Below are 11,643 nucleotides of genomic sequence, written 5' to 3'. Positions count from 1 at the left end.
ATTGGCCGCCGACTACAGAAGGACAATACGCCGGGCGAGTGTGTCACGACTCAAGATAGACATCCTCAGGGACACCACCCAGACAAAGCGCGGACCCCACGAGAGGTTGGGATTCTCCAGCAAGGGGACGACCTTCCGTGCCAGAGTAGCACGGCGCAACAGGATCCCCAGAAAGAACTGGGTCAGGAACAGTATACTGAGGAGAAACGCGACAGGATACACGCCCGGGGGGAGACATCAGCCGAAAATGGAATGCAGCAAGCGCGTAAGGAGCCGAGACGTAGAAGAACCTCTACGTCATAGAAAAAAGGAGGCCGCTAAGGGAATTACCAGATTTCCCGTCCCGCCACATAACATATAAGACTGGACACTGTGGAGGGGTCGACCCCTTCCAAAGCGGATAAAGTGAAAGGGCCCTTATGGGAGGAACCGGTGNGGAGCCCCTATTTGCAGCACCTATGAAATATATGACAGAAGACTCTCAACTAACTAAGCAAACACAGTCACAAAATTCAGTTACTATTTTACCTCACCATGAACAAGTGCAATTATATGAGAACAGTCACACATTCCTTTTCTTTTAGCATTTATAAATTTAGAATTGTCACAGAAATATGAAATTTTGGTAAAGATGCAAAATAGAATAAATATCACGGGAGATCCGAGGTTTTAATAGTAGTAATTACAGTAGGAAAAGTTGAAGTTTACCCTGTGCTTAATTAATTAGGCACTATGCGAAGATGATGTACAGACCATTCTTGACCACAGNCTTGGAAGTACCGGCCTCCCCAACAAGGATGAATGGAAAACGAGTGGTTGTGAAACAAGGCGACAAACAAATTCTGGACCACGGGAGTGCTCGGGGGCGAGCACCACCGAAGAGAGGGGCGGACGCGGTTGGACGAACACCGCACAAAAACGACGGCAGANCCAAATAAGCTGGGGGCAGGGAAGGGGATACAGACAGGAGCTCTGATACAAAAGAAGTCAAGAGAACATTGTAAGAATGTAGGTCTTCAAATAGATGTGGCTGATATTTTTTGGGTTTCATCTGTTCAGTCTTTTAAGATTATCAGCTTTGTGTACAAACCTCCTAACCAGAATGCTCCCCCAGAATGTCTCCGCCGCCTGCGTTGAAGGGGCTGTACGTCGACACTTCCTTGACCAATTGCTGTAGAAAGAGTTGTATACATTCTATCCAGATNCCGAGGGAGAACCTTTAGGCTGTTCCGGGACGAACAACCTTTAGAAGGGAGCAACCGCCGCCTGCGTTGAAGGTGCTGTACGTCGACACTTCCTTGACCAATTGCTGTAGAAAGAGTTGTATACATTCTATCCAGATCATGCAGAGTTGGCCGCCTCTCTCGAGTAAAGTCCATACTACTTGGAGACCAAGTAAGTTGACTGCGAATTTCACTTGTAGCCGGCGGATTAAATACCTAAAGAAAAAATTTAAGAAACTGATGGTCTGCACTCAGTTATGTTCATTATAGAAGTAATGATGAGGTACATCAATCCTGATCTTTCCCCATTCATGTTCTATACTGATTTCTGACACACACATGGAGCTGAGCCCTTCTTGAGAAGCTGCCAATTGTGCAGCTACTCAAAAACTTACCAGCATTTTATGGAACCTGAAGTTTCATTATCCTGTTCACAAGATCCCTCCACTGGTCCCTATCCTGAGCCAGATCAATCCAATCCATACTACCCTATCCTATCTCTCAAAGATCCATTTTAATATTGCTCACCCACCTATGTCTTGGCCTTCCTAGTGGTCTCTTTCCTTCTGGCTTTCCCAGCAATATCCTATATGCATTCCTCTTCTCCCCCATTCATGCTATGTGCCCTGCTCATCTCATCATCCCTGATTTGATCATTCTAATTATACCTGGTGAAGAGTACAAATGCAACATGCATTTTTCTCCAACCCTTATCATATCATCCACCTTCAGTTCAAATATTCTCCAAAGCACCCTGTTCTCAAAAACCCTCAGTCTATGTGCCTCTCTCAGTGTCAAAGATCAAGTTTCACACCCATACCACACCGGCAAAATTATAGTTTTGTATATTCTAATTTCTATGTTTGCAGACAGCAGACAAGAAGACAAAAGGTTCTGGACTGAATGGTAGCAAGCATTACCTGAATTCAATCTCCTCTTAATTTCATCCTGAATCAGGTTTTGATTTTTTATGGTTGTTCTCAAATATCCGATCTGTGCCACATTTTCAAAACATCTGTTAGCTATCTTTAAGTCATGATTTTGCCTTGCTTTCTGATGGCAAGATAGCAACATATACTTAGTTTTCTCTGTTTACTTCCAGACCAACCTCCTTACTAGCCTTTCCCTATCTATCAAAATACAGTCAATCTGTTTATGTGTCTTTCCATCAGATGTCCAAGTAAATTTATGAATGTTACAATATGGGAACATCGTACTTTGACAACATTTTTGGATGTGGCAAAGTTTACTACTCTAACTCCATTATCATTACTAATTTCGTGCTAACTCTCATTCCCAACTATTCATCTGAAAATGACTTCCCTATCTACTCTGGCATTGAAGTCTCCTAACAAAATTTTCATGTGGTATTTAGGGAATTTATCAAATACATGTTCTAGTTCTTCATACAACCTGTCCATCATGCCGTCAATTTTATTCTGTCGAGCATGAATATTCAGAACGATGAAATCACACCAGTGACCTCTTAGTATTGTGCAAGACATCCTATCGCTAACAAACTCTACCCTCTTAACTGCTGATATGTTTGTCTTATGTACAAAAAAAAAACCTGTACCTAATTCATGGTTCTCATTCCCCTTTCCACGGAAAAATGCATATTCGCCTGCCAGTTCAGTGCCATCTCTGTCCCATTTTACCTCCTGTACTCCCACTAAATCTAACTTATATTTTGAGATTTCTTCCACCACTGCCCTGAGCGAACCTGCCTTATACATACTTCTAACATTCCATGTACTAAAGTTCATACCCATTTTCTTTCGCTTAGGTCATTTATTCGAATAATCCAACGAGGTCCAAGGCTTTTTGTGAGCTTCATAACAAGCTTATATTTTATGATGAAGAGTTGTTAGCCCCACACCCAAACCCCCAGCTGGAGGACCAGCCCTTGTCAGCTGTCCACAACTGCTTATTCAATATATACTCAGCTACCCTCCATATCTGGAGGCCATCTCCTCCACCCACAACCTGAGGACGAGCCAGCCGTGGTGACAAGGGACCCACCTAACATGAACTGGTTTTCTATATGTCACAATTTGTCATTAATGTGGTGTGAAGGTGGGGACTGGATTCATCTGGCTCAGAATGAGGACCAGTGGCAAAAACTTACGAACACAGTAATGGACATTTGGGTTTTATAAAAGGTGGGGAATTTTTAGACTAGCTGGTGATTAATATCTTCTCAAGAAAGACTCTACTCAGCGAAGCTAATTCGTTAACTTGTTATTACATTCTCATAAATGTTTAATTCAGTATAATATTATATATACACACACTTTCACTTATCAGTTTAACTTCTGAGATGATAATGTGAACTAATTGGAGGACAAAGTTGTCCCTGTGCATAATTTAGAATGACACCATGTGGACTGATGGCAGAATGGAGGTATAGCTCCATGCATTCTTAGCAGTATCCCCACTAATTGAGCCCTGAGGTAAGTGTCTACTGAACAGGAGACTGGGTGGCCCAAAGAGCTGGTCTGAAAACTGTGAAGACGACTGAACCCTGCTTCCTCATCTGTCCAGCCTGTACCCTTGTCAATATACTGACTGCACTATCCCAGTTCCCACATTTGAGTAGTGCTGGATTAACTGTCACAGTTTTGGAAGCAAGACAAGGATATTGAGGCATATTTTCTTGAAGCAAGACCTGTGGAGCCAGAGACACAGCCATTGCTAGGTAACGGCTGTGTAACACATGACAATGAAGTAGCTATTTGAAGCAGTGTTTTGTGTGAGGTCTGTGTCAAAACTATATAACGAGGGCCAGCTGCCTTTATGATAGAGTCCTGAGATGACAGAGTAGGAGGTTGGTGGAAGATGGCTGCCAGTCTTCAAGAACGTGAAGCAAAGGAACGTCCATTGTTGGGAGACATTACCAAGCAGAGGAGACCCGGAGTAAGAACACTAGTCTTTGTGTGACAGTGACCTGTGAAGTGTAGTCTCAGTCATGAGACAATATGTTCTTGAGTAAAGCTCTTATGAACTGAGGTCCCAAAGTAGCCAATTTGGGCAACCTGACATTCCAGATCCCACAAAACACCACTTTATTGAAGCCTTTGTTGTTTTCTTTTTAATTAGAAGCATTGCGTAGAAAGAAGTCGAGGAGTAGACTATTAATGCTGATGTAACGTTCAAAGGGTTTCCTTCTGGAGGAGTCCTTTACGAAAGGAACCAGACAACTGATAGTTCAGCAGAAGCCAGCTGATACCTTCACTTGAAAAGCAACATTCAATTTCGAACTGGTAACAGTTATACTTAAGAAAGGTGTCATGACAAAGACAAAACAGTGCTACATACATGCGCCAGTGCAAAGTTATGGATGAATTAAAGATTTCACCACTGGAAAGCCCCACTTCCAGAAACTCGGTGACTCATAAAGTCCTATTAGGCCAGGTACTGTGTTTCAATAAAGATATAGAACTGCTGGAGGGCTAAATTTAAGAAAGGGGATGGGTGAGGGATCAGCGACTGGTTGTGTCGCAATGATCGTTTAATACCTTACCCTTTAATATATTTTATTACAATAAACTGAAAGACTTCTTAGCAGAATTCAAGAAAATACCCCACTTCAATGAATACGTATGCATATTGCACCATGATTTCTGCAGTCTGAAACAAACCTGCTAATTGTACATTCTGAGCATGATAATGATGTTAACATGTGAACAAGTATACTTAACAGACTATTATGAATGTTCTTTGCGTGTTTTTTATCAATTAAGAGACAACCAGGGATAAATGTATTGAGGCACACAAGGAATATTTTGAAGGGCAATGATTAATTTCATGAAGCAAACTGAAGTCACTAAGACTTTTCTTCAGTCTTGTCATTTTCCAATCACTCACCGTCAGTATGGATGAATGTAACAGTTTTGTATCAACAACACGATCAAAAAGGTATTCTACGTTGTAGTACCCAAACTTCCCAACAGCATTCTTTGAAGTTTGCTAAGCTACCTTAAAAATATGAATACTGTCAGATCAGTGGTAATTTACTGTATTGTATTTTAAAAAATTGTCTATGATAAGCACGTAAAAGTCCATGTATACTAAGCTTCCTTATAGACCAATATGTCCGAAAATTGGATTTCTTGGTTAAGCCTCAAATATAAAATTTCAAAAAATCTGTGTAACAGTTTATGTGGTACATGGGAAACGACAATACATTTCTATTCTGCATTTTTAGGAAATTAAGTGAACATTATCAAGTGTAGCATTCCTATGTTGCTTCAATTCTAGGTATATCTATCAAAGCAATAAATGATTTTCTAATAGTAGACAGGTAAATTTATTCCTCTGCTTAATTAATTAAGCTTCATGTCATGAAGACATGGAGAAGTGAAGATACAATTCCACCATTCTTAACCTTTGCACTAGATGGAGATGAACAGTCAGCATCTCGCCCCTGCTATTGTTGGTACAGTGAAGCAACTTAAAAGTGTATGACATACCTGAGCATGACATGGACAACAGAAACATGCTGTACGAATAACAAAACAAGTGAATGAAATATAACAGTGAGGCAAAATGATGCAACCTTTGGAACATTTATAAAACCCACATTAGAATATGAAAATAAATACTAAGTAATCAATTTCATGGGAAGCTTAAGTATAACATTATTAGCTGAAATTTATGTTTTATTGTTTAAGATTAAGTAGGGGCCACAAACCAGAATTCATCAAAATATCTAGGTGAATACAGGCATGAGGTTTAATCTATATACATACGGTAACTAACTGGCATTTATATTATTCTGAACATTGTAATTTCCTACCTCATGAGCTGTAATTATGGAATTACGGTGGCCCAAATTGTATACATTTGGTGAATGTAATTTTGTTCGAGCAAGTTCTTCTGCTAACCTGTAGGAGAAGTAAAACATTATTTAATTTAATAATTATTAAGATATATGAATCAATGAATGATAGAAACAAACATAAAAATTCAATATTTTACCACAAGACCAGATGGAGTATACATGACAGCAATATCAATGACTAAACAGCAACAATGTCTGTTCCATGGCAGTTGGTCTTATGTTAAGAAAAGGCATGGTATTATATCATAAAGCATTCAACTACAGATGTCTCTTACAAAAATCACAAGGTTTAGTAAAATATACTAAACTAAACCATGCTTTTCAGTATTCAGTATTATTCAGTATTTTCATTTAAAAATTTAAAAGAACACAGTTTAAATCTGTAAGTCCACAAACCGTTTCCGAATTTCCTCAGCATCTTCACCATGAAATGTCCTGTTGTAATCTCGTGCAACCTTAATGTCATGTTTCCAGAACTGCACTTGGTCCTTGGAAGTACGAGGCGCAACCTCCTTGATCTAAAGAAATTAATGTAAAGAAATTATCTCAACATCCTGCAGAAAATGAGATGTGTAATAAACGCTGTAACATTACATCTAAAAGGCAGAATCATGAAATCATGGAAATGTAGCAGAGGTGTCCACTGCATCAATCCCTGGTAGCCACAGGGCATGCCCACAGCAGCCAAGGAATTGTCAAGAGCAGTATGTTCCACTCAGACCTCAACAGATGGTCAGAGAGCATCCAAAACCTAGCAACGTGTCTATGAAGACAAAGCCAACAAACAACAGCGCAAATTTTAAACTGTGGATGATTCATTGTCTAACAAATCCAATTAGAAATCTGAAGCCCAAGCATAGTCATAATTTACATATTATTATTTTAGGGGGTCACAGTATAACAAAGTTTAAGAACCGCTACCATAAGGGAAGGTCTAAGTTCCATTTTTGTAATGTTTTATCAAATTATATGTATTTATCTAAGCAAACCATAAGCTTGAGAGTTATGAAATTTGATATCCATGTAATTGAGGGCTTTCTTTAACAGCTGAGTATTGTTCAAAGTGACTTAATATGTAAATAAACATCATAATTTTTCCATAGAAGACAAATAACTTGATATTCTGAATGAGATTCTAACCAGTCACTAGGCAAAGGCTAAAATATAATTACTTCCTGCAATTCATGATCAGCTTCCCAGCTCATTCAGTGCTATATAACCTTTACAGTTAAGTAACCTATAAACCAGTGAATCCCTCCAGTAACCATCCTACATAATTGGAATATATTAGTCTGTGGGGCGCTCTTGTCATCGATGTGTGTAGTCTTGTCGCTACTCCGATGACAACCCACTTCTTCGGAACAGTTTGTTGGCCCTGAAAAGGACCGTGGCTGCTGAGATGATTGACCGGTGAGGTAGCGCGGCGCGCGCCGGTAAGGAGGAAGGCTAGTGAAAGGCGAGGGCCTGGCCGCAGTGCGGCCGTGGCTGGAGGTTGCTTGGTTGCCGTGCGGCAGCGTGAGTTGGAGGTTGCTTGATCGCTGCGCAGCAAATGGCGGAGGTTGCTGCTGGTGGTGAAAGGCTAGTCGAGCGCGGTCGTAGGAGCCATGAGGCAGTGGCTACGCCAGATGCCTAGTGAGTCAGACCGTAACACGACCACCGGCGAGTCCAGGCGCGGTGCCCCAGTGAGTCGGGTGTGAGAGCGCTGGACGGCCGAGGCAGTCGTGCCTGGCGCAGCCTGCCGATGTTTCCGAAGACCGAGCGCTGGCGACGAAGCCTGCTGGTTGAAGTTGCTTGATGTGACTAGCTCGTAGACTGATGATGAACTGAATTAAACTGCATAACTCGACTCTGGGGTCGCTCCTTTTTATACGCTGGTCGGTGGGGCGGAGCCAAACTCGAAAGTGAGGAGCAAGAATTGATTGGCTAGCGCGCGTAATGGTGTAGACGCGGGCTATCGCCGAGCGTAGTATAAATGCGATCGTTTGAAGCAATCTGATTGGTTAGCGCGCGTGATGGTGAAAAGTGATGTGAAGAGCGAGCGTTGCAGAAATGCGTGATAATGTGGGATGTTCCCACAAGTCAAATTAACTTAACTGATACAAGACAATGATGCTTGCATTATGATCACTTACATAGATCCAGACTTGAAATTGGATAAATTATCTCTCCCTCTAGAAGCAACGATAATTCACAGATGCACACTGTCTGAGAACGTGTCAATCCATGATTAAACATGTGTTCTATAAGCATGAATATTGTTTAAAGTAGGGTTCTTTTAAACTAACACAACTGTATGCACTTACTTTAAGAACTATAATTCCTGCCAGGAATATGCAAATGATGTTGATAAGTGTGAGACAAAGGCTGACAGCACCCATAATCAGAAGTTCAACACGAGGGTCTCTGAGTAGGTAGGCTTATAGGAATTTGCTACATTGGAGTCATCATCCTCTAGCATCATGCGTCCCTGCCACAGAATGTCCATGCAGGCCAATGCCCAGAACAATCCCTATAAAATCGAAAGTGAAATGGCATTATCCATCAAGTACAAGTATTTCTCAAGTGCAGAAGAAGTTTCCTGAGTAACAATGATCTCAAATAAGGCTCTAAACATTTGTTCAGTTATTGTGGTGCATGCAACATTAATAAGTATCTACATATTCAAGATCTGAGTTTCTAACAGTGATGACTATAAAGATTAGGTCTTTTGGAGTGCCATGTTGTGTAGTCTGGCTCACTGTTACAAACATTGAGAAAGAACATACCGTCTCCACTTCAGGGCAGAAGATATATAAACACTGTATTCCTCAGAAACCTAGTCAGCAATCTATGAGATGGTACATGGTCCCAAATAACAGAATAAATACATTAATCTTCAATGACTACAGCCCTGTAAGTTCTTACTTTTCATGGCATCACTCACAAAAATGAAGATTTAATATATCTGGTTTCCAAAATGGCATGCAATGTAATTACATTTCTTCTATAATGGAGAGTGAAAGTAATTCTTACTTTATTTGTTAACAAATAAATGTTTTGAACACGAGTTGTAGAGGAAAATGAAACACACATTTTGCATTCAACACACTTTTCTAGAAACCTTATGATTTTGAGATAATTAAACATATCAGACACAATAGATATACAGCAATACCTCGCATAGTCTGGCTTCGATCAGTCCGGATTCACTACAGTCCAGTTTTAACCACTGCTGGTGGCGGTGCAAGGGCCGAGAAGGCCCACCCCTTATACATTCATACATTCAGAGTCAGGTTTGAAAATGTCAAAACAAACTAAATTTTAATTGAGCAAAATAAAAATAAATTCTAAAAAATTTGTACACAAAATTATTTTTAATACATAAATAATCGGTTTTTTCCTCTTTATACAGTCAAGTCTCTTTTTGTGCAGTTAATTTTTATGTGGTTTTAAAGTTATGCTATACGATATGTATTTCTATTTTTTCTGGGGTTCCCGTTGTATATGTATGTACCTACACTCGGGTCGTTCATTCTTGAGCTCTGACAGCTATCACTGGAGGAGGTGGGGAGAGCACTACTTTAACAGAATTTTGGAAGGCTACAACGTCAGAAACGTTATCGAAAATATAGGCCAATCATGGTATGAATTAACGGCAAGTAATATGAGGGCAGTATGGAAACATATCATACCACATTGTGCAAATGATTTCATTGGTTTTGAAACTGATTTTGCTAAAGTCACTAATAACATAGTGGAAATTGGACAGCAACTTGGTTTCAGTGAGTTCGATTCCCTCAATGTAAGTGAGTGCATCAAATCAGACACTAATGAACTAGATAATGGAACACTTATTAACATAGATAAAGAATGGGAAGACAACTTAGACAACGACGACTGTTGAAGTGCCTGCACGAGAATTAACAGCTGAACAACTATAAAAAATTATTGGTATGGTTGAAACCTTGTCAGAGCATATTATGGAAGTTGATCCCAATATTGAACATAGCCTTACAATTCGCCAAAAATAAACAATGCAACTCGTTGCTACAAAGAAATGTATGAAGAGAATAGGCCAAAGAAGAAAAATGTGCAGACATTAATATTGCAATTTTTAGAGAATAAAAAATGAATTGCGAAAAACATGAATTTTTTAAAATTACGTGTATTTGTAATAAAGACATTTGAATTTATTAATCACGTTTTATTTATTGAAAAACGGAGATTTTTTTTGAACCAATTATCATTTTTTGTATGTATTTAGTTCAATTAGTGTGGTTTCAAATGGTCCGGGATATTGGTGGAACCGATTACCGAGACTGTGCGAGGTATTGCTGTATTTCTAAATTTCCATACTCAAACAATCTTCAATTGTCTCTGTTCCTCTGTTAATCATGTGTCTTTCCTCCTTAACTGACACAGATGATCAGGAGTATACTGTAGTTCATTCTTGGTATCATGCTTATACCCAGCTACTAACATAACAGGCCTTTACTGATATGAGGTGTGGGACTTTAGGGAATTTAAGGAAGTGAGACTGCCCATCAGCTAGCAACAGCTGAATCTGCACAGCCACCATAGGACGTGAATAGGCAAATACATCCAACAGGATCTGAAACAGATGCCATCAGACTCTTGATGAACAGAAATCATCAAAGAATTTGGTTGTTCATACCTGGCCAAAAAGCGTGTGAAGGGCTTCCTTTGGAAACCCTCCACCAAAAGAAATATGCAATTATTACAGCCAAATAGCAGCCGGTTGAAACATATGAGTAGATAACACATCGCTTGAAAGGGCATCTATTCTAAGATCAGTAAATAGTCCGAAGATAAAGATGAAACATCTGTCTGATTGTGAGGTTGTGGCTGAATTATGATTTCATAATGTCAAATGACTATAAAAACAGTTCACTATGCGAGCATTACATTTCAATGAAAGTGAGGCAGTGCTAGAGGATTAATTACAGAAGGGAGGTCCAAAACATATCATTGACAGTCACAGTGGCAGGGTCATTCAATGCCTAGCCTTTAATCTAACATAATCTACACCCAACTGTGATGTTAAACTATTGGCTGTGGCTTACAGAACAGGTCTGTCTAATGACTGAATGGGCCAAGGACTAGCTTATGGAACTACTCCATCTGCTCAGTTAATATGTAACTCAGCTTCTGCTTGGGGATGGTGGTTATGTTCACATTTTGGTTGTATCTTAAAAAGCATCAATACAAAACTTTCATAACATCACCATCTGCAGTGCATGTTGGTGGCAGCAGAATATACAGATCTCGAATTTTCAAGTTTGGAAATGACGGTAACAAATCAAAATCTGATTTAGAGGAAATCAAGGGACTGAATTTTGGTAATGCTTGCTACCATTCAGCTCAGAAGCTTTCATCTTCTTGTCTGCTACCTAAAAATGTAAAAATCAGAATATACAAAACTATTATTTTGCCTGTGGTTTTGAATGGGTGTCACTTTTAGTCTCTGATATTAAGAGAAGAACACAGACTGTGAATGTTTGAGAACAGGATTCTGAGGAGAATATTTCGACCGAAGAGGGATGAAGTGACAGGAGGTTGGAGAAAACTGCATAATGA

The 11,643-nt window shown here is 39.7% G+C and overlaps 1 protein-coding gene across 1 annotated transcript in view; it reads right to left on the bottom strand.

Moving 5' to 3' along the window:
* Positions 1-11,643, bottom strand: part of LOC111872439 — a 35,759-nt gene that overhangs the window by 1,622 nt on the left and 22,494 nt on the right. Inside the window, 6 exon segments of the mRNA XM_023866367.2 lie at positions 1,091-1,128; positions 1,267-1,439; positions 6,022-6,109; positions 6,463-6,584; positions 8,370-8,464; positions 8,467-8,575. Of these exon segments, the coding sequence (XP_023722135.1) occupies positions 1,091-1,128; positions 1,267-1,439; positions 6,022-6,109; positions 6,463-6,584; positions 8,370-8,464; positions 8,467-8,575 (625 nt within the window).

The sequence above is a fragment of the Cryptotermes secundus genome, unplaced genomic scaffold, assembly GCF_002891405.2.
Source record: "Cryptotermes secundus unplaced genomic scaffold, Csec_1.0 scaffold247, whole genome shotgun sequence".
NCBI classification, from domain to species: Eukaryota; Metazoa; Arthropoda; class Insecta; order Blattodea; family Kalotermitidae; genus Cryptotermes; species Cryptotermes secundus.
Note: the sequence above shows the minus strand (reverse complement) of the source record. Positions and strands in the feature narration are given on the sequence as shown.